Source organism: Argiope bruennichi, chromosome 1 (assembly GCF_947563725.1).
Source record: "Argiope bruennichi chromosome 1, qqArgBrue1.1, whole genome shotgun sequence".
Classification (NCBI taxonomy): domain Eukaryota; kingdom Metazoa; phylum Arthropoda; class Arachnida; order Araneae; family Araneidae; genus Argiope; species Argiope bruennichi.
This window is the reverse complement of record NC_079151.1, coordinates 61,832,688-61,854,271: the sequence shown is the minus strand read 5'-3', so window position 1 is coordinate 61,854,271 and position 21,584 is coordinate 61,832,688. Positions and strand designations below refer to the sequence as shown.

General features: G+C 30.1%; 2 protein-coding genes across 2 annotated transcripts; both read right to left on the bottom strand.

The window, feature by feature from the left end:
- Positions 1-412: 412 nt before the first annotated feature.
- Positions 413-6,494, bottom strand: LOC129971092 (astacin-like metalloprotease toxin 5). Its single transcript, XM_056084572.1, has 6 exons — positions 6,384-6,494; positions 3,570-3,643; positions 3,369-3,450; positions 2,812-2,932; positions 1,578-1,753; positions 413-686 (listed from the first exon to the last, which is right to left on the bottom strand). The coding sequence occupies exons 1-6, from the start codon at positions 6,436-6,438 to the stop codon at positions 460-462; spliced, it is 735 nt and encodes a 244-aa protein (XP_055940547.1). The 5' UTR covers positions 6,439-6,494; the 3' UTR covers positions 413-459.
- A 4,845-nt stretch (positions 6,495-11,339) lies between these two features.
- On the bottom strand, positions 11,340-20,102 carry LOC129969075 (astacin-like metalloprotease toxin 5). The gene is made up of 6 exons (XM_056083486.1): positions 19,944-20,102; positions 17,116-17,189; positions 15,879-15,954; positions 15,251-15,368; positions 12,508-12,683; positions 11,340-11,600 (listed from the first exon to the last, which is right to left on the bottom strand). Exons 1-6 carry the CDS (start codon positions 19,981-19,983, stop codon positions 11,368-11,370), a joined length of 717 nt encoding a protein of 238 aa, XP_055939461.1. The 5' UTR covers positions 19,984-20,102; the 3' UTR covers positions 11,340-11,367.
- Between the last annotated feature and the right edge of the window lie 1,482 nt (positions 20,103-21,584).

Below are 21,584 nucleotides of genomic sequence, written 5' to 3'. Positions count from 1 at the left end.
AGATTTCCTAAATTAAACTTTAAAATGGCAATATGAAAACTGCTCCAGCATCGTTTCAACAATTTTCTACTATATTTTTTTAGAATGTGTCATTTTATTTTCTTCTATTATTGATCTTTTTAAATCTTCTGTACGAATATATTTCATCATAAACCCATGGTGACAAATCTTACCTATGACATATTTGTATTGCACTTCATGTGTTGTGATCTGTTGATAATCTTGCTCTTATATCTGGTTGATGCTTTTTTTTTTGTTGTTGTTGTTGAATGTTGCATTACACACAATTAATGCTCGTTATGTTATCTTTCCATTTTAGACAAAACAACAAAAATCTCTTCAAAGTTTTTCTCAAAAATTCGTGGGCATTTTCTGAGTGGAATCCGTGTTTTATCAACATGTAAAAACTGACTTTAATTTTAATGCATACATTTTTATTTTTATTTATACTATTATAAGTTATTTGCATTCGTACAGTTTTTTAATTCGTTTAACATCACTATCGCTGAGACCTTTTTTATCATAAACATCCAGCAGTTTTACTCCTTTCTCTTTGGCTGTCATAGTCTTGGTCCAACCATCCTTTGAGAAAGTTCTTTCACCATAAAGCATAATGGAGTTGTAGTCAAATGTGTCCAGAATGCGATTTTCTGATGGCCTCAATTTGTAGAACTGGTCTTTAGCCGCTATGTTGATAGTATAAAAAGTGGATTAATTAAAAAACAAAAACAAGCTAGGTTTGCAATATTTTTACAAAGTATGGCGTGAAGGTAAAAATAATCTCACAATGATTAGCATTTTGACTTTAAATAAAAAAAAATTATGAGCTATTAATTTTCGTCTTTACAGTAGTTTGATAGGTTTTGAAGTTAATTTTTCTTTGAATGGTAATAATACCTGAATTCTATGAAAACCTGTAGTATTTTAATTTTTTAAAATTAATTCTCATGTCTTGGGTAAATGTCTATATTGTCGTGGATTTATTTTCATATTCATAATTTTTCTACTTATTCCCTTTAAAAAGTCTAAAGTTTTTTGGCATATTTGAACAAAACTGCTCAGTTTTGTGTTTATATAGATTTCCTTTGAATTTCTGTTGAATCATTTTTACACAAGAAGACGATGTATTCTTTCATTGAAATTTACCTATCCTATGTCACAAAATAAGGCGAATGGGCCTTATATGCTGCTGAATTATTTTGAGTAATTGTACCCAGTATCGCAGTAAAAACCTTATATGATATAAATAGTGGTTAATAACAAAAAATAGAGCAATTTAGAAATTTTTAAAGGCAGTCAGAGGTAAAATTTAAATATAGATTGGAAACTAAACTTAATTCAAAATTGTAGCTTTTTTTTTAATGTACAAAGAAAAATATTTTACATGTACTTACTAAGTTTTAGAGTACCTTTTTTTTTTTTAAGCTTTAAAAAAATGTATGCTATCTATCAACTGTACCATAAACAGGTCGGGTGTATATAGTTAAAAAACATCTTCCTTTTCATTTGGTTTTGAAAGCCCTCCTGTATTACTGATGTGTATAACAGTTATAAAAAAATCATACAGTCATACTTACAATTCATAATTGCATCCCAATGAATGGTGATGTAATCGTCTCTGTCAGATCTCGTGTGCTCATGATAGAAACCTATTGCATGTCCAAGCTCATGCACAAGTGTCGAATGCTGGAAGCAGCCTTTCCCAAATGACAATGCTTGTATTCCACCAGTCCTACCTACCTTTGAATAACACCTGCAATGAATAACATCAATAAATTTTATTGCTTTCACATAAAAACATCCGAAATGCATGTTCTTGTAGCAGTCAATTAAGAAAACCAAATTTGAGACAAAGCGTTTGAATTTCCTTATTGGAAATGGTGGCACTATAGGAATTTAAAATGGTTATCAGATTTCTTATATAAAAGGATCAAATTAAATTAATAGCTTTACATTGATAATCACATAACACAAGAATGTATACAATTTTGAATTTACTATTATAATTAATTAATTTTGAAGAATTCGATTATGTGTTTCGCATAACATAGTGATATATCAATTATGAAACTATGCAAGCAACATTATGTTTCGTGAAAGAAGTGTTGAAAATTGATGCTGCGATAATTTAAAAAATTTTTCTACCAGAAAAGAATCTTGAGGACAGTATTGGATTTATTCCAAAGGGGTGTGGTGGATGTATTATGGTATTTTTATTCTATTAAAGAATAAACACAATGCACTTTGAAAATGGAAATTTTTATTAATAAATCAGTTTGTTCGAAATTTAAATCTTCTTGAAGAAAAAATTAATTACTTCTGGTGGTGCATAAAATTTGAAGCCAGTTGGATCTAACAGGTAGTGCTTAACAGAGACTTGAAGAACGACAAATTTAGCTAGTATGCATTTCAGAGCTTTGGGAACAAATGACGTAGATGAAAAACGATGATAATTACAAAAAGAAACATCTAGTAATTTTTTTTTATACTGAAAACTTTCTTTTCTTTCTTTCTTTCACGCATCATATTCATCGATTGTATCATTAAAATCAATTTTGATACTTAATCATATCTTATCTATAAGACGGCTAAATTTGAAAGTTTTTTTTAACGGTCATATTTGCGCTTCTGACATTGTTTGTGACCGCGCAGATTGAAGAGCGTGGGAACCCAAAAACATCGACGAAACTCAGAATGGAAGCGAGAGTTTGAGTTATTAGAAAATAAATATTTTTAGAACGCTGATAAATTAAAATTAATATGTTTATATTCATTATCTCACGTAATATGAAAAGTTTGTTTTTTTCTTACCCTCTTCCTGCGAAAATAAGAATGAAATCTTTTTCATCTTCATCTTTTTCGACGAAACGAATGCAAGTTTTTTCTTCATATTCCGCCATAGCCTTTTTGATCATTTCTTTCTCTTTTGAATCTGAAAATAAAAGTAGTATAATGAAAAAGTTACTTTATTTAAAAATCGAAATTGCATTTCTGAATCATTTGATACAGAAAAACTTTATTATGTTTTTGACTGTATTATGATGTCATGGAACTCAACTTCATTAGGAAGGCTCATGTGTCTAACTAACAAAACAGCTGCAAGGTCATTAAAATAATACTTCTGTAATGTCTATTACAAATTGATGATTAAAAATACTTCGTTAAGGTAAACAGGAACTGAAATCGATGCATAAAAGATTTTAATGAAATTAAATACAACATATATTCTTCGAATTTATTGGTGGTCAGCAAAGGTGGCTAATACATACGTAGAAAGTATGTGATTTCTAATATAGTATATAAAATTTTTAAAATATAAAAAATATCATATTCTGTCACAGTAATATTAAAAAAAAGGCAAAACTTACCATAAGTGGTATATGGATCCATCTGATATGGAACCCGTCCGTTAGGCCAACGCTGAGCTTCATCTGGAATAGCATTTCTGTCCTTTGGAGATATTTCAGATTGGGTTAATTTTCATTGAAAATACTGCCAATTAATTAATTAATTGTTATCAGGATACGCATGAATAAGTTTTTCAATACAAAAAAATTACTCATACTCACTCCTTGCGGATCTAGGTCCAAAATATCACCTTCGAACAAGTCAGGATTGTGTAATGCCCAGTCTCTGTCGACTTCTATAAAAGATTAGGAAGTGCCGAAGATCAGATTTTAGCCATTTTATTTTCAGGTAAAGAAATATGCACCGAAAATTATAGTTATCGATTAAAATCCCCATGCAGAGATTTCATATAAATTTCAATGTAATTCCTAAAAGCAGCCTTATATCTAGATGAAATTTAGAATGCTTTTATTACATTAAAATTATTTATCTGTGTATAATTTTGAGCAGTTGCAACTACAGAAAGAGGCAAGAATATCGAAAGTTGCTATCAAAATAAAAATAAATTTTTATAAAATTGTGTTATCGGGGGAAAAAATATACCCAGCAAAGTAATCAAATTAGCATGATTGAAATGATTATTTTCCGAATTTGATCCTTTGCTCTCAGAAAGTTAATTCGATGTTTAATTTTTCACTTAATACATGATCCTCTTTATTACTACAAAAAATAAATACATGCTACTATTTTAAGTTAAGTTTCCCTGAAAAATGAATTTACATCTTTTTAACATTTTTTAGGTATTTTTAGCAAGAAAATTAAATACATAAAGTGTCAAAATGATGCACCGTCTTGAATGGTGACTGAGAGTCAGCATTCAAATGCAAAGGGTTGAAGGTAATAGAGTAAAAATAGCGAAAAAAAATGAATAGTAAGAAATACAGAATGTGAAAGTCAATTCTGGATAATTTTAGAAGGTTTTTATTGATAGTAGCAAATTTTGTTTCCTTCTTATTTACTAGTTTCAGAAACCTGTGAATACCTTATTTGGACAATTATATTCTGCAAAGGGGTGATAAACGGTGACTAAGAAGAGCTATTTTATAATATGCTTTCCTATGTGTTATTTGTTTTCGTTTTCTATTTTCAGTTTCTTATTTAATCACATTTTGTTTAATTCGAAACTCGTGAAACCTTTCAATATATTGCTTAATAAAAAAATAGAAACATCACTTCCATAATCTTTCATCTCATTCCTATTTAAATTTTAGAATTTTTACATTTAAAAACAGACAGCATTAAAAATGATTTAATTTTATTTCCTTCATTCAATGAGTGACAATTCGCAGTATATCTCTGATAGCTGCAGTGTTTAACAAAATGCCATTTTACAAAACTAATTCACTCATGGCAAATTTACAATTTTTTTTTGTGTGTGAATACGAAGTATTGCATAGTTCAATATTGTAATCTTCAAAAGATTCGGACTCGAGACTTTGAGGTCTCTTCGAGTGCTAAAAATGTCTGTCAGCTTCAATTATGTCTGTCTATCTTTCTATGAATACGATAACACAAGAAAGCTTTAATTTCAAAACGGAAATAGTTAGATAGATAGAATTCAGTATTACAGATTTAAAATTTAAAATGTAGAGTTGTATCGAATTTTGACCCAAACCCATAAAGCGATTGGCCGTCTGTCTGTATTTTTGCATGCATGTAAATGTAATAATTCGAAAACACAGTGACTGAAGTAAATAAAACTCGGCAAGTGATATTGTTTCTGAAACTGTAGTTATGTGTGAAGTTTTAGTTTCAATTGACCCGAAAAGGTGTGTCCAAAATGCATGTTCAGCTTTCTTTACTTTATTGCTAAGCGTAAAACAATCAATTGTGGGACCCTGAAAATAAAAATATGAGTCCTGAACTGAAAAATATGCATTCATGGTCTGGACCAGGGTCCTCAATTTTATGAGGAGGAGATAATTTTTTTAGCATTAGAGAATGCGAAAAAAAGGGGAGGGGGAGGAATGGGTGCATTTTGAATGATTTTTTTTAAAGTACGGCTTCAGGCAAATATTTACTTTTGTGAGTTTTGCATTTGAGCAAAATTTAGGTAAGCAAGAAATAATCTCTTAAGCATTTTTTAGTAAATATTATTACGTCTAAGGAATACTTTTATACAATATTTCAGGTAATATTGTGGTGAAAGCTTATAGGCCAGTTAACAACTACGCTACCCAAGCAATTGCTTTTGTATCATGGTCATGTTACTGGGCTGCGAACTACAATGTCCCAGGTTCTATTCTCGTTCTTACCAATATCCACATTGGTTCCTCGGACGATGAACTTTCAACCTTCTTACAGCTGTTGTGGCGCCATCTACCCGCAATCAAAGTCGTCAGACTCACTTGATGCAGCAACAGCATCAACAACCATTCACCCACACACGCTCGCCATAACGCTTGGCGCTACTCAAATGTGTACAGGCGCATTAGAATCAACAGCTAATACATCACCACTCAACAGTCATATCAACCACAATATATATAAAAATAAATTATAATACAAAGCTTGAAATTGAGATAATATCAAATATTTGTATGAAATAATCATACCAAATAACCATATGAAAACTTGTCATATTCATTAAATTCGACAAATAGTGGCAAACGAAGGTCACAGAAATGCAAAGGTGTTTTGCAAGCACAGAGCCCCAAAAGCTATTAAGGGTATCATGAATATCAAGTAATAGCGCATTTATGTCATTTTCTTATCACTAAATATGATAAATAAACGATAAAATATGATATTTGAGCATTACTTAATCTTGTTTCATCACTACTTAAGTGCAATTATTACACACACACACAAAAAAAAGGCATTTGTAAATAATTTCAGAAGTGAAATAATCTTTACGTTTGAATTTGCTTAGATTTCTTATAAGGGTTAGAACTAAAAAGACTTCAGAAAATATATTTAGATATTATATCAAACATTCTCTGAAATGAAAGCTATAATTAATCAAATATGCCTACCTGCATTTTGTGAAGAGGCGGATGCCAGTAGGAAGAAAATTAACAAAGACTCCATTTTCTCTCCTGACTTAATCTTGTGAGAGTCTCATGTCTGTCTTTAGGTAAATGATTGCTGTAACAGATGCAAGTTTTCCCAAGATTTTGGACTTTTATCATAAAACTATAAAGTCACTGATAGTATCAGAAGTATGCTCTTATTCCTTCGAGATACATATCCGTATAGATAATTTTCAACACCACTTTCCTGTTAAGATTTGATTTTAAATTATTGAAGAAAAAGCTCGGAGACTTTACTCGGTAATTTTTTCCATGGCGATAGAAATTTCTTTAATAGCAGCCTGCCATCACTAATATTAGTTGATTTGTTAAAGGTTCTTTTTTCTTACAATAATATTTAAAAATATTTTTGGGATTAAAACTAAGTAATTAAAAAATAATTTAGCGAATTAAATAAAGCAAAACTGATTTATGTTACTAATTAATATTTAATGAAAAAATTAAGGCATTCCACTATGATCTGGAATAAGGAATTGAACTATCTATTTTATTGTTTTAACGAAATATTTTATTAAAATTTATACCTATTTTTTTTTTCAGAATTAGAAGTTGGCATATAATTATCTCAAAATAAAAACAATAAATTATTTCAGTGCTAAAACCACGTCAAAGTTTTTATTAATATTTTTTATAGTTTCTGAATATACCAGCTCTAATCAGAGATGGCAAAATATTTTATCATGATTTCCAAAAATTAATGAATTCGGTAATAAATATTACTCTCAGGTTCATAGGAAGTTTTTAAAAGCTTTGAAATGGATATAATTCATATTTTATTTTATATCAAGGATATATTTAACAATGAATGCAAAATAAAGTTCATTTCATTAAGTTCTGCACAGCAAAACTCTCCTAAATATGATGATTTGACAGAAAGCGAAATGCCCCGAACTAAATGAAGGAAATCAATATATAGTTGTAACATCAAACTCTTATGTTTGTGTCAACTTTTGAATGAAATTTGTTATAAGGAAATCTGTCTGTCTATTTGCATTCATGTGAATGTGAGCATGATTGTTGAATTATGCAGAGAGCCATATGGATAAAATTTGGTACATAATTTCTGGTACATAATTTTTACGCATATTACATTTTGCATAAAATCCTATATGGGGTAATCATGTGTCTGACTTTTTACTCGTATGCATATGAACGCGATAATTCAAGAATGTAACAGACTTAATCGAATGAAATTTAGTATTTGATACTGTTATCTAATTTTTAGATCTATATCAAATTTTAGTTTTGAGCTGAAAGAAAAATATCTAAAAACATATTTTTTCATTAGATTACGAAGCAAGGAATATATCATATTGTCGGTGTTCGCTAAGCTGTGGGTTTGAGAGAGTGGAGATATTCCCTCTTGCGGACTTTCCCATGCCTTTGGAGATTTTGCCTTTTACTACCTTTTCCGCTATATTTGGGAGAATCATATAGATTGACTACTTCGAACCGCTTGAAGGTGGTCCTTTGAATGACCGGACCGCTGAGACAGCAGCTTTGGTAACAACTGTGATTGAATGCTAAGGACCATCACCGGCCACGGTACAACTCTTCCCAAAAGAAGTACGCCCCAGCATCGATGGGGGGTAGCCACTCCCACCCTCAAGGGTGGTGAGAACCAACCGACATACCGGAAACTTCTCATCCTCTATTACGAGGTGTTCTTCCCCCACCCCGAGGGACTATGTTTGAATAAAAAATACTATATCACATTGTCGAAGCATATTAGAAAGTCGAAGAGGAAATTCTCCAAATGGATTTACTTGCAACTCTGTTTCGAGGGCAAATATAATTATGATCCCCTGTTCATAAATTAGAATTTAAAAATAATATAATGAATTTAGCATTACTATATAAAATCAAATTAAATAATTTATAATCGCCATTCAGCAATCTTTACATAAATATTTTATGTCAAAAAATATTTGGCGATTCCTGCATTGAAAATTTGAAGAATTTGGAAAGATAAAGACACTGTGTCATTTTTCACATCAATATCCTGATTATTACTATACTCTATCCTCCTCGGAGTCACAACGGGTATTAGAAATTGTAACGTGAGTCCTTTCAACATGCTTTTTATTCTTGTAAACAAAGTATATAAAGAAAAAGTATAGTAATAATCAAACCAGCAATAGTAGGTCTCTCTGAAACTTTCTCGCACAATATGTAATTACGATGCTATTCCCGCACAAAATTGTGGAACACCGTGAATGCCACGAGTGTTCAGAATTTGATTTTTTTATATGTAATTAATGCATATTATCAGACAATCGAATATTTATTTTGTATGGCTTCTTTCCGACCGATTGAAATAAAAATTTGACATAGAAATTACAGTTGTAATCACATACCAAATCTCACTTATTTATTGTCGTATTTTTGAGCTTTCGCGTTTACATCTTATGAAAGTACGGACTGACAGTCAGTCGACTCCTTGTCGGATTTGGCTCCAAATTTGATACATATCAACACTTCAGACATTAAATCTGTGTTTCAAATTTTGTAAAACTAGATCCTAGATCTTTACTTTTTGTAGTTATGGTATCCTATTTAATTCTATATTCTATTTAGATTGACTGATGGATTTCTCACAAAATTTTATAAAATTCTACAAATTTGATGTAGAGGCCACATATAAAATTTCTACAGTATAGCTCGAAGAATTTTTGTGTCATCGCGTTCACAGTGAAATATAATTTCAAAAATGTGCTTTTCACGTTACAGAGGTTTGAAACGAGGAAATTCGTCAAAATTTCGCGTTCGAATTTTTTGACGCTTTCTTTTTTCCGTATACGAGAAAGTAAAAAAATTGATAGTGAAATTTTGATGAATCTTTTCATTTTAGACCATTTTTACTCCGAAAAACACATCTGTCATTTCTGTCAAATGAAATGTCTCAAGATAAATCAAGAGCATTCTGAGTTAGACGGATAAAACTTTGCATGCAGTCTTTGTATGAAATTTTGAATGAAGTTCATTTACAGGAAGTTTGCCTGAGAGCAGATGAACTCGATAACTACCAAACTCAAAGAACTAGATGAATGAAATTTGGCACAAAATTTTAATATCTAAACTATCGATTTGAATCAATTTTTGAATCAAATCCATAAAGGGTCGATCTTCTGTTACTGTGTTCATTCGCATTCACGTAAATATGGCAACTGAACGTTCAAATGAGCAATGAACGTTCAGCAATGAACGTATGTTAACTTCAAAATACAATGACTTGATTAAATAAAATTTGATATGTAATCTTGCTGTTAAAATTGTAGTTTTGTATGAAATATTGATTTCAGTAGGACGATGAATAGATATTCAAAATGCATACTCAGTTTTCTTGACTTCCGCAAAAGATATGTTTTTGTGCGAGACTCTGAAAATAAAGTTTGAGCATTTACGACGTTAATAACCACGCCCATAGTTCATAATTTTTATGCAGGCAAAGGAGTGTACATGTGTGTGTGTGTGGGGGGGGGGGGTAACATCAATATTCGGAAGTATCCGATAATGTTTCAGTGAGACCACTCGCACTGATTAATACTACGTTGATCCTGTTTTCACCAAGATGACGTCGCAGTTTAAGCTGCGTGTTCGTGCTACCGGATTAATCATGCGATGCAAGAGCCAATTGTATTTTCTTTCTTTTCTTTCTTTTCGAGATTTATATGTATTCCATTAACTAGCAAAAACTTCTTCTTGATGTTTCCTTTAAATAAAACGATTATTTTCTGAACCAGTTATTAAATTGAATTTTATGGACAACATCCACACTTTTTTTTAGGAAATTCTTTAATGTACAATTTAGGAATTACGGACGCAACAATTCTTTATCTATTTCTGAGTTAATTTTTGTCACTAAATTCGTGACAGGCAAATTCATTTTAATTTATAATGGCTGCAAATTTTCCTGTTGAAATATGAAAACTCAAATATCATTTACAATTCCAGTCTTTTGTTGATCCCATATTCGCAGGATGGATGGGCTTTTTTAATTAATTGAATTATTTGTTTCCTAGCTCATTTCCTGTAATAAATTTTGGACCGACCAATGCCAGTTTGTCTCGACTCAATTCACTGATGCAAACAGAATGGAGCAAGCATGACGTGTTTTTTAAAGGTATAAATTTGCAACTTATCAGTTGAGTATAAATTTGAATTTAAGAATTTAACAGTGCTACTTTTTTCTCTACTTTCACGTATATGAAGAAATAAAAATAAAAATAATAAAAGCATAAAAGAGAGAGAAAGAGAAAAGAAATATTACTTATGTTTAATTCAGTTAAATCATTTAGATATAGCTTTACGTCCATGATTCTGCCAAATTTTCAAACATCAAAGAACTAATATCTGACAATTACTTTAATATACTTATATCTGTTCTGTTAATTGTGTAAACGAGTCTTTTTAATGGAGATCAGTCCCATTGCACCATTAAAAACTGAGAAGTATGATTTATCTATCATCTAAATTTCAAGATATTGTAAAATCACTTTTTTATGCCTCTTGTAAACAATATAGATATGAAACGGAATTCTTCATCTTTAACTTCAACAATGGCAGTTAATCACGGTAGAAAATCACGTAATTAAATGTTTGATGAAGCAATGAAAACGGTTTTAATTTTTAGATAACAATATATCTCCTCCTAACGCCTATCTATATGCAAAGTGCATAATGCTTTTACATGCAATCTGTTGTTGGAAATTAGACAATTTTTTTTTTAAAGTTTGTCCAAGTACATTCATTTTTATTATTAGTAGCAGAAACTTAAATAAAAAGAAAAAAAGGAACACAATTGTTATTAATCAGAATCCCCCTCCCACGGTCTGTTCCTTAACACACTATAATTTTTCAGTGAGATCGTGAAGCAAAGGAAGGGACAATTTTTACTAATGATTTAAGAAAAGTGGTTTTAATGATTCTATTGCTTATCGCACTCGTACAAAGTGTTGATACGGAAGACATCACTGTCGCTTAGTTTTCCTTTTTGAATTACGTCGAGGATCTTGATTCCCTTCTTCCTGGCTTTCATGGTCTTGGACCAACCGTCCTTTGAGAAGGTCTTCTCTCCGTACAGCATAATGGAGTTGTAGTCGAATTCGTTGATCAGACGGTTCTCGTGTGGCTTCAGTTTGTCAAACTGGTCCAGTGCATCTGAAGTGGGTGAAAAATTTGGAAAAAAAAAAAAAAATTCATCAGATTATTATGATACAATAATTTCTGTATTATTTGATGCTTGCATAGTTTCCTCACTTAGTTTCTAACACGAACTTTCTCTTCTATTAAAAAACATTTCTACTGGAGTATATTTTAAACATGCAATTTTTTCATTGAAACAGAATTTGAAATCCGATTTTTAAATTCTTTCTTAATTTTTGAATGAAATAAAACTCATTTCCATATTTTTAACTGAATGCAACAAAAGCACTCAAAAAATTGATCCTTTTTTTTTTAATATTACACATTTAATAATGTGCTAATAAAGAGTAGTTAATATTCACTTTTGATATTTTTCTACTTTTAGTTTGTAATTTATAATTCATTATTACAGATATTGTGAAATCTTGTAATTATTTTTTCTCAAATTTCTTATCAGAATGACGCCACTCTTATAAAACAGAAATTTAATTAAATTAATTGATTAACTTATAGCTAAATTCTAAAACATATAATACACTCTCATCGTGAATACTTATTTATACAAAAAATCAAAACTTTTTGAAATCATTTTGAATTTTTTCTTTTAAAAAGTCTTTAGCGGATTGTTATGAGCGAGGATAGAACCTGGGACCTTGTGGTTTGCAGTCCAGTAACATAACCAGGATACAAAAGCATATGCTCGTGCAGCGTAGTTGTTAACTGGCTTATATGCTGTTCATTACAAGTCTTTTTTTTTTTTTAAACTTCATTCTTACAAACGTGAAACAAATCAAGTGAAATAAAAATATGTAATAATAATATCTGAAATTTTGAAAAAAAAAATATTGATCATTTTATACTTTCTTTTGAAATCATATTTTTATTATATTCAAAACCGTTTTATTTCTGAATTATTTCTTACCTGGCCAAATATTCTGCCAGTAAATGATGAGGTAATCGTCTCGGTCTGACCTGTTCTGCTCGTGATCGAATCCAATAGCATGGGTTAGCTCGTGGATGATAGTTCCGATTGGTTCGCATCCGTATCCCAAGGACACAGGTTGGATCTTGCCTGTTCTGCCCCAGTAGGAATAGCATCTACAACGAAATAGCGCATCCACACTTTTAATAAGTTGGTCAATGATAAATAAATATAAAAGTTATTAAATCAATAGTTTTTTAATTTCAAATTTTCTGCAAATGATAAAAAGTAATTTCTAAGTACCTGGCTGAAAATTTAGGTGTTAAGGTAGTTTAATTTTTTTCAGATAACTTTTATATTTGTATGTTTAGGAATACATGCTTGAAATATGCTTTGGTTTTTTTTATATAAACTTTTTACTATTTTAATACATTTTTATTTGAAAAGTGGGTTTACATTTTCACTATCTCCTGTACGAAGTATAGAGGAAGTATTTTAAGCGTCGATAATCGAATTTCTACGTTTCATATCTCCATGAATCTGAATTTGATAGCTACGAAAAACAAAAAGCATGGGTAGATAAAATTTGATTCATATATTTAACATATAAAATATAGATTATTTTCAAAGTTTGAATCAAATTTCTCAAAAGTTAGACAGGATGAAGATAAAATGATTTTAGGGATTGTAAAATACTTAGGGAGTCGGTATAAATAATAAACTCTTTCCCGGAAATTTCTTCTAATGCTTTCTTCTCTCAGAAATTTCTTCTAATGCATATAAAGTAGCAGTTATTTCTGCCGTAAAAATTGAACAAAAGGAATGAAGTGTAAAAGAATGACTGTATCTGGTAAGACAACAGCCAAAGAGACATGGTTAGATAATTTTGACCCATAAGTATAAATTGGATGAAAGTCTTTGAATTGCTGTCTGTGTTCAAGGCAAATTTGCTGATAAATAACTTCTGTTATCTCACATTTAATAAAAGTGTTGAACGTGTTTAAAACTTGCATATTAAGATTTTTCCAAGGTGGAAAGCCATTAACCAGCTGTAGAATTACATGTAGGGTAAGCAGAATTTCTGAAAGGAAGTTTTGGTTTCTTGTAAAAAACACTGGTGAGGACGACCTTTTAGCCTCTTGCAGTCTAACTAAATAAGGGCGAAGTTTAAAATTATAAAATGGATGATTCATGTTTGACTGAATTCTAAAATAATAGTTAAAAGACAGCATTCGTCTTCTTACATCAAGGGAAGGGTCATAACATTCGATATAAACACTTTTCACAGGGGATGTCCTAAAAGCTCCCCTGGATGGATGTCAAGTAATATTTGGTTTATTTCAGTAAATAAATGTGCTTCTGAAACAATTATGAAGTCTAATTTTTTTAAAGCCTTCGATTCTATAAATCATGTTCAGTAAAATTAGTTTGACAATCTCTCATTCCAGACTTTTGTGATCAAGCTCTAAATATCATTATTTTAAGTCAATCAACAATTTCATTATTTTAGATCCATCAGACTTGGGTAAACTCCAGGCGCTGATTGGTGTATTTTCTTCAAGATGGGCGATGTAAAAGTCTAGAATAGCTCATTTTTGTAGAATGATGATATTCAAATTTCCATAACTCAGTTGATTTCATTCGAAAAAGAGTGAAACTTTTTTTTTATTTAGAATATTTTAGTCTCAGGAATATTTTATTAAATACGACGTATAGGACAGAAAAGGATAGGACACTGTATAAAATTCATCAGTGCATTTATTGATCTAAACTACATAAAATATAATTTTTTTATTTTATTAAGATCTTTTTTTATTAGATTCATATGATTATTAACGTTTTAGCAATAATCTGATTCTGATTAGAATAGATATCCTGTATATATTAAACAATATTTTCCTTATATAAAACTGATTTCTTGAATTAATAATGTAGACATTGTAAAAGGTCATAGAAAACTTTTTCTTGCATTTAATTTTTCAGAAAATATCCCATTATGCATATATTTCATTTTATGAAGACATGTGCTGAAAATTACACTTCTCTAGATTTAATTTACAGTAATAATTAACTTATTTTTTATTTAGAGCTCCTATCAATGTAGTGACTATGTTATGGTCAATGTGAATAATCGGTTATTATTAATATTAACCGGTCATTATTAATAATAACCAAACCGGTTAGTATTAATAATAACCGATTATTCACATTGACCGTAAAACACGTTGATGAAAGTTGATTTTTCCTCCTGCATGCGTAACGTGCTCGTGCAGATTAAATTTTATTTTTATTTTGGGCGAAATAAATTGTTGGAAAATACGAAAAAATAGAAAACTCCTTTTATATGTAAACAAGTTTGGCATCAACGTTTAAATCAATAGCCGAGGTCTTCCATTTTATAAATGTATCTCAAAATAAAACCTTAGGACTGTCCCCAATCTCAAAAACTGAACCAATTTTCACAATTAATTTCGTCACTTTGCGTGCATAGCTAACTAATCTGAATGCTGTATATTTGTTTATTGTGCATTTATATTTTAAAATAGTATTTTCATTTGGTGTGATTTTGATAATATTAAATTGATGAATTAATATCATGGGTGAACAACTGGTCATAAAGGCGGCAAGTCAATAGTCAATACTTTTGAAAACTTGTTACGTTTCGTCTACTTTTAAGTTTTTGTTGATTTTTTGAGTTAATGCTTTTTAAAACGTTATTTTTTCATTAAAATGAAGATCTTACCCGTCTCCTGGAAATATCTTAATGTATCCTCTCTCAAGTCCATCCCAGGGTACAAACTTGATGCATGTCCGGTCCGAGATGTGTTTCATTGCTTTAGCAATTTCTTCTTTCAGATCATCTGAAATATGCAGGCATATGAAAAGAATGAAATCATTAAAAGTTTATTTATTATAGATAAATAAAATAATTGTTATAAATAATTATTAAATTTTATGCATGTTCGGTCCAGTGAGATATTCATTTCTATTTATTAACATGTTAAGCAACATCCCAGGCTCCGATGATTGACTCTATACTTTCTATTCTAACCACTTCAGTCAACTGACGATGCACTTTTTATACAATCCATATCAGTAACTGCGACTGACATTGCATTTTTTTCCGAATTACGCCAGTCATTGGTGACTGAATATATAATTTTCATTCACACTGCATCAGTGACTGCTTACTGACAGTATACTTTTTGTCCAGGCAGTGATAGTCATTATTGACTAAGGATGCATAACTTAGAAAAATTCATTTTCCTTTTTAATGGAATAGCTAAAACTCATATACACAAGTGAGCGTGTGCACACGCTTTTGTCTGCATATTAAATTACATTGATTTGTCAAGTGGAAGATTGCATACCAAGGCCACTGTCAATCTTGTAGGGAATGACTCCACCGGGCCATCTTCTAGTATTGTTTGGAATAGCATTACGGTCCTGTTAAAAAAAAAAGTGAAAGTTTATATTCCAAAAATGATTTTCCAAGCTTCTTTCTTAAAAAAATTGACGACATTTCTTCAAAGACCATCGGGAATAGGAAAAAAGATAATTAATGTAACTATTTTTATATTTAGGAAAAAGGATACACGTGTATTTAAATTGAAGCTATCAGCACTGCTCTGATGCAATTTATTATTTACGTTGAATAAAGAATATTTTTAGGGCATTTTTTTAATGTTTGAACGTTTTATCAGATACTTGATTATATTTACTAACAGAATTCTTAGCATGTTTTTGAACAAAAAGAGACAGAAAGCTTTTAATTGAAAACATGTGAACTTCTTAAAATATATGTTTTCCTTTAACCGAATAAGAAAATCTCAGGATTGATTAGCTTCTTTCTTTTGTAGGTTGCATAGATCAAAAAGCAGGTTGTTTACCTGGTTTATAGAAGCTCAGTAAAACTGACATCTGTAAAGGAGATTTATATAACCAATACAATAAACTGAATTTTAATTTTTGCGTGAGAAAATGCTGTTGTTTAATTTTATTTTATCACGATTTTTGATGTGATGATACAATGGATTTCATCCTTTCATAATGCATTGAAAATTTTTTCAGCAGAAACGAAAGTGTTTTTAAAATAACCGTGTTATTCATATTATGGAAAAGTAAGACAAAAAGGAATTATTTTTCTTTAAAAGATAAGCAATCAATTTCTGATTCACAATGTTTATCAATATTCTTCTTAGAAACATGTCTTTTCAATTAATGCCATAAATTCATGTTATTACATTCACGTGGAAGTATTTTTTTATTGGTAAGTACTTGGCGGTCAATGTGCCAAGTTGGCGCGTTTATACTTTTTGTGACTGCTAATGTCTTGGACCCGCTGGAAATAGTAGAGATAAAGAACGTCATGTACCAATGTTAGTGGCAAATGCAATGTTTTCTCTTATAATATAATAAACCAATTTTTATGATTGGCATCATTTTTTTTTAGCTACACTGCAATTTCTGGTTCTTTATTGGCATATTAAAAGCTATCATTGATGAAAAAATCTTTTAAATAAATATGCTTTTTATCGAAAATATTAAAAAAAAAACTAAATTTGCAATGCCATGTTCTTTGAAAGTTTCGAGAGAGAAAATGCTTACTTCAATGCTCTCTATGCCTACGATATCTCCTTGGAAGAGATCGGGATTTTCCATTGGATTCCGAGGAAATCCCCCTAAAAAGAACAAATATTAGAATGTTTATTGGCCAAATTGTTGTATAATTTATGACATATATGTAAAAGTGCCTACGATATAATAATATATTTAATAATAATAATATGAACTTCAATTTTAATAGAAGATAAGCAAGGAAAACAAAAGCAGAATTTTTTAAAAAAGATTATCATTTAATTTTATGAAACAGCATGAATTATAATTTACTGTAGCTCAATGTGAATAGTTTCTTAAAGAATTAAAAAAATTTCTCTTCGCTTTATATTTGAAATTTAATTAAAATAAGGACAAAGTTGCATTTTAAAATTTAACGCTATAAATACTGCAGCCATATGCATTTCCGTGAGCAATGGTTGAATAATATGGCTTGTGAATTAATGATAATTTAAAATTGTTTACAGAAATTGAAATTCATCGTAGGATTTAAGATGCAGTGTTTGATATGAATAGACAAAAATGATCTTCTGTCACTTTTCAATTAAAAATGAAAAGGAAATTTGTTTGTTCTATTTTTCTATTTCATTTAAATTTATCTATAAACATACCAAAATAAGAAATTCTAAGATTTAAATGAAACATGGAATAAATCATCATTTGAACCGACCAGTCATTTGACCTTAGTCATTTTTAGGAACAAAAATATTCTTTTCGTTTTGATTCTAATCTGAGTTTGAAACTTTTTCTACACGTTGAGATAGAACCAACTTCTCTAGTAAAGAAGTCCGTAGAATAGCCTTGATTGGCCATTTAAGGAATGTAGTTGCTAGACCTAGAAAAAGTGATGACATGTTTTAATTTTTGGATGTAATTTCAGATAAAATAACTGCATTTTAGATTATAGCTTTCATTAAATTTTGCAGAGAAAAAGGAAAGCATATTATATATTTTACTGATAATTATAACCGGATTTCGTGCATTATTAGTTTAACGGAATTGAAGTGGAAAAGATACTTCTAATTTGTTACATAATTTAGTGAAACCAGTCTCCAAAACTTTCTCGAATAGTCTCTAATAAACTCATGCCAGAGACCATCTTGCATGACCCTGGCGTGCAATAGTTACGAAATATTAACTTTTGGCATGAATTTGGCATTTTTATTGAATCTATCGTGTCATCCTTGGCAAGATTTTTGGCAATTAATTCCTGACATACCGTTAATAGTATCCGAAAATGTAATTTGTCTTTAGTCATTGCATTTTATTTATTGCATCTAATTTCACATTTTTTAAATTATCGCTTATACATGTGTTTGAAAGTATAGACCAACAGGCAATCAATTAGTTGTTGGAGTTTGTTCAAAATTTGACAGGTGTTTATACTATAAATGCCAAATCTATGTACAGAATTTTATTTATCAAGTTATCTTCGTTTTTTATTTGTTGTATTAACTTACATTCGAAGAGCCATACCGACGAACTTTCTCTGCACAGATTTTATTCAAAATTTGATAGATATCTGCATAATCTTGGTGTAAAGACCGTATACCAAATTTCGACCTTCTAGCTCAAAGCGTTTTTGAGTTTTCTTTGTCACAAGCAGACGGTCATCTTCCAAAAATGTATTGTTCAAATTCAAGGTGGTCACATGGAGATTTGTCAAAATCTCAAGTTCGAATTTTTAGACGATTACTTTCTCTATACTGCATATACGAGAAAGTAAAAAAGGTCTCTTTTAGCTTTTAGCTGAAATATACTGTAAAAAATTCCTTCTTTGTAAGTTTTCTCAGATGAAAGTATAGGAACCCTGAATATCTAAAAGTTAATAATGTCATTGTCATTAATAAAGCAATTAGGCTTTCGTAAATAAAATGATTCTCATTCTATTCTTAAAAAAAAATATGTATAACTCCTTGAATGTGAGCATGTCATATTTTATTTTTTTTAGGATAAAATGATTTGGTGTTTTAAATTTTCAACATAAAGGCAAAATACATCCTCGATGCTCGATTACATCCTCGATTTTTTTTGAAATTTTTATTGGAATTTTAAATAATTAAAAATGAAGTTGAATTAACGCGTTTTTCTACGATAATGTCCGAAAATATTGCACCACCAAAACATTGTTTAAAAATTCGCCGGATCAAAAAACTCCTCAATCATTTCTGATTACTGAAACTTGACAAAATATATTTGACGGATATTTTAAGGTATAACTGATTAAAAAGAGTTAAATATTTTTTTTTATTTATTTAGTATTATTCCTTCATCTGTCATTATTTTTCGTATTATCTCTTCGAAGGCATTTGCTAAAAAGACAAATATTTCTATTCAAACAGTTATAATTGCATCGAGTAAGGAAAGGCGTATCAAGTGATCATATTATAAGAAGCGCAAAACAAGATACGTTTTTCACCTATAAGCGTTTAACACCAACCAAATTGTCTACTTTCCAGATAATTTGAAATCCTTTATTTGCATGGTGTTTCGTTTTTATCATCTTTTTAGATCATTTCTTGATAAATGTTTTACGAGCCAAAACTCATCACACCCTGAAATGTTTTGAACAATTTTTTCCCATTTTCATCAAAAATGGATGATTAATTGATTAATCTAAATAACCTGATGTAATAAAATTAAATAAAATGTGATAAAAAATAAACATAGAACTTTAGGAATACAAACATGGCTTTTAAATTCTTTATAATTATAAAAATCATTAGCTTGTATAAATGTTTATTAAAAGAAGTTATTATTCAAAATTAAGTATGAGATATGTATAAAAAATGGTGACAATATAATGAGTTTGTACTTACATGTTGCTACTAATAAGCTCAATAAAATGAAGATTCGCATGTTGATATCTCAATTGGAGCTAGATACCAAGGGAGAGTCGACTGCTGAGCAGAACTCCACAGTCTAAGTGATAAAATGCAGATTCGAGGACTCCAGGGAATACTCAGGTGTTTATCAGTTAAAAGAGTTGCGAAGATTTTGTACAGTATTGAAGTGGAGGTGATAACACAGATTATATGCTCGTGAAAACTAGCAGACCTTTCCATTTTCTTTATGTTTTGGAATAAGAATAGAAATAGCATATCCAGGAAAATTACAGATTCTTTTAATCGAAAGATAAGACATTTTTACTTTCTCCTGTGTGAAATATACAAAGAGAGAGTATTGCAATCTTTAAAAAGCTTAGATTTGAGATTTTTATTAATCTCCACGGTACCGATCTTCCTGCTTCTAAAAAAACACATTTTTGGAACAGTGGGAATACGATGCTTTATGAATACGATCCATCTAGTTCAAAATGAACTAGACGGATGGAATTTATTATATAGTATCAACACCAAATTTGCAGATTTGTATCATAATTTTAATGAAATCCATCTAGGTAAAGTCTTCCATGATCTGTTTGTAATCCAAATGCAAGTGAACAGAATAATTGCAAAACGCAAAGAGCTATTTGGATAAGATTTCATATATACGTTTATCATCTAAAGTTCAATCCTTTCAAATTTTAAGCTAAATTCCCAAAGATCCGGCCCGAATATCTGTGCATTTTCAAGCACAAAAACGCTAGACTTATAAATACAAAGTCTTCATCAAATGAAAGTTGTCTGAGATCTTACTACTAAAATTGTGTGACAAATTTTGATTTCAATTGCTCGGGTCAATGTCAATCGATGCTAAACTTGTTTATCAAATCAGTAAAAATTGTGCAAGATGCATACAAGGTTTTCTTCACAATACTAAGAAGCTAAAAACGCTTGTATGATGAAAGCTGAAAATAAAATCCACCCACTTATAGAGCCAATGGCTTTGTCGAAGGTCCACTTTTTTCATTAGAGAGGAAGTGGGATAACTGCTTAATTAAGGAATAAAAAGGAAAATTTTGATTTCAATGAATAGGGAAACACAAAATGCGTACACCATTTCCTTCACTATTTAACGAAGTAGAAAACTCTTGTTGAACTGTGAAGCTAAAAATCTGCCCGCTCATGGATTATGGATTTGGTTTGTCTTAATGACACGAGGGCCAGTTTGATCATACTGTGCCGAATGTAAGTTATATTTTAAATTATAACAAAATCTTAAGAAATTATCTGTTAAAATCAGATTATTTTAAAACTAAAATTAGATTATTTGAATTTCACTAAAAAAGAAAAATATGACATTATGATTGGGCCCAATTATGTCAATTAAATAAACAATACGAGTACCAATATAGGCTTATCTTTGAATAAAAAAATGTTTGCATGAGCATGAAATATGCTTAACGTTGGAAATGATTGGTTTGGTTTGGGTTTTTGACACAAGGGCCTTAGATATGGCCATGCTGCGGCAGACTAAGTAAAATTCTTTCAAGTTAAAATTTCGAAATTCCTTGGTATAGGAAACAATGTGGAATAAAAATTAATAGTAGATTACCTTTAAAAAAGAAAGGTCAGTAG

Excerpts from the sequence above, each read along its gene's own strand:
- LOC129969075 (XM_056083486.1), bottom strand. The coding sequence starts at position 19,983 with ATGCGAATCTTCATTTTATTGAGCTTATTAGTAGCAACAT. Across the intron at positions 15,369-15,878 it reads CAAGATTGACAGTGGCCTTG|ATGATCTGAAAGAAGAAATT; the intron begins GTATGCAATCTT and ends TGCATATTTCAG. Across the intron at positions 12,684-15,250 it reads AAGATATTTCCAGGAGACGG|ATGCTATTCCTACTGGGGCA; the intron begins GTAAGATCTTCA and ends ATTTCGTTGTAG.
- LOC129971092 (XM_056084572.1), bottom strand. The coding sequence starts at position 6,438 with ATGGAGTCTTTGTTAATTTTCTTCCTACTGGCATCCGCCTCTTCACAA. Across the intron at positions 3,644-6,383 it reads CGCCTCTTCACAAAATGCAG|AAGTCGACAGAGACTGGGCA; the intron begins GTAGGCATATTT and ends AATCTTTTATAG. Across the intron at positions 1,754-2,811 it reads CTTATTTTCGCAGGAAGAGG|GTGTTATTCAAAGGTAGGTA; the intron begins GTAAGAAAAAAA and ends TATTCATTGCAG.